Below are 1572 nucleotides of genomic sequence, written 5' to 3'. Positions count from 1 at the left end.
GCACCTGCCTGCGGAGGGAGCACGTGACCTTTCAGCGCTGCTCCCTGCCGCCCGGGACCAGGGCAGGGGAGCGGAGGCACCCGCTGGTCTTCGCCGGCTGCTGAAGATGGGCCACCCTAGACCCTCCTGGGGCCAGGGCCTCAGCCGGCTTTCCCGACCTGTGTTCTGTCACCGCAGAAGCTCCGCCACCCGTGTGGTGGGCTCGGCCGGGGCCTCAGCCTCTGTGACGTGAAGGGCCTCGAGGAGTTGCAAATGGACGGGGTTCCTGCACACACATGCTCGTGCACATACCGTGCACATGCTTGTGAATACACTCGTGTGCTTGCGCACGCGTGCTCTCTCTGATGCTGATGCAGGCGCCCAGACGCCCACGTGTGGCCGGGAGAGGGGCTGCTCGAGGACTGGTGCTCGAGGACTGATCAGCCCCACCCCTATTCCCAGCAGGTCGGCATGGACTACAGAAGCTGCATCCTGAGGCCCGGCGGCTCCCAGGATGCCAGTGTCATGCTGAAGCTCTTCCTGGGCCGAGACCCCAAGCAGGATGCCTTCCTCCTAAGCAAAGGGCTGCAGGTGGACAGCAGCGAGCCACCGGCCTGCTGACGCACCATGGCCCTGTGGACCCGGCCCCGGGCTCAGCCCCACCCCAGCCCCTGCTGCCTGTTGCCTCAGCGCCCAGTCAGGGAATGGGGTGGCCTGCCGCTCAGGGTGAGGGGGTGGGGGCAGGGTGAGGAGAGGGGCTGTGCATCCTCCCTGTTCATTCCTCCTGTCGGGTCTCCACAGGCCCCCCTCGGTGGCCAGCCTGGGCTGCTGGGGTCTTGTCCTCGAGATGTCTGGAAAACTCTGTGTCCAGTCAAGCCTGCCAACTCGTTGCACTAATCCATCCCCTTTTTGGGAAATTTTCTGAGTGAAAAGACGGTGGTTCTTTGAAATGCAGCCATTAAAAAAAGAAAAAAAGAGACTGTTGGCCTGGTCTCTGACTCTTGTCCCTTCTACCGTAGAACAGCCGACTGTTGGTTGTCACGGGGATGACGCGTGGGTGCGCTCATTACACCCCGATTGCCTGGCGATCAGCCCTCAGGCTGGGGACGCGGGGCAGGCGAAGGCTGCTGGATTGTACAGGTTGGGGTGTCTGGGAGCCAGCTGAGCCGTCAGACTGCGAGCAGGGATGGGGGTGCCGGTGAGAACCGTGGAACAGGCGTGCTGGTACCACTCACCAGGAGGCGTCTGTTTCCTGCCGACCTCTCCCCTCCCTATGCGGCCCCGGCCAGTGTTGGACCAGGCTCAGCTCTTCCAAGAAGCTGGGAGGCCGCGGCCGCCTGCCTGGGCCCTGGCAGCTGGGATAGCTGGAGCCGGCAGTAAGCAGTGGCCCGCCCTGGAGCCTGCCCACTGGGCACAGCTCGTGTCCCGGCCCCTTGGCCAGACCTAGGGATTTGTGACTTGACGGTTTCTGATTAATGGGCGCAGCTGCTGGATGCAGGCTGTGACCTTGAAGGCCCGTGTGACTTTGAAGACTAAGGCACACGTGGTACTCTTGGCTCAGCTACCTCTGGCTGTACCAGCGCAGCCAAGTCT

The 1572-nt window shown here is 63.4% G+C and overlaps 1 protein-coding gene across 2 annotated transcripts in view; it reads left to right on the top strand.

The window, feature by feature from the left end:
- THOP1 (thimet oligopeptidase 1) overlaps window positions 1-958 on the top strand; it is a 22435-nt gene extending 21477 nt beyond the window's left edge. The window contains exon 13 of one of the 2 annotated variants that reach the window (XM_040629657.1): window positions 442-958. In XM_040629657.1, the coding sequence (XP_040485591.1) occupies window positions 442-600 (159 nt within the window). In that variant the 3' untranslated portion in view covers window positions 601-958. The remainder of the gene's footprint in view (window positions 1-441) is intronic. The other variant, XM_040629659.1, reaches the window with a different exon arrangement.
- The last annotated feature ends 614 nt before the right edge of the window (window positions 959-1572 follow it).

The sequence above is a fragment of the Ursus maritimus genome, unplaced genomic scaffold, assembly GCF_017311325.1.
Source record: "Ursus maritimus isolate PB19 unplaced genomic scaffold, ASM1731132v1 scaffold_14, whole genome shotgun sequence".
Classification (NCBI taxonomy): Eukaryota; Metazoa; Chordata; class Mammalia; order Carnivora; family Ursidae; genus Ursus; species Ursus maritimus.
Note: the sequence above shows the minus strand (reverse complement) of the source record. Positions and strands in the feature narration are given on the sequence as shown.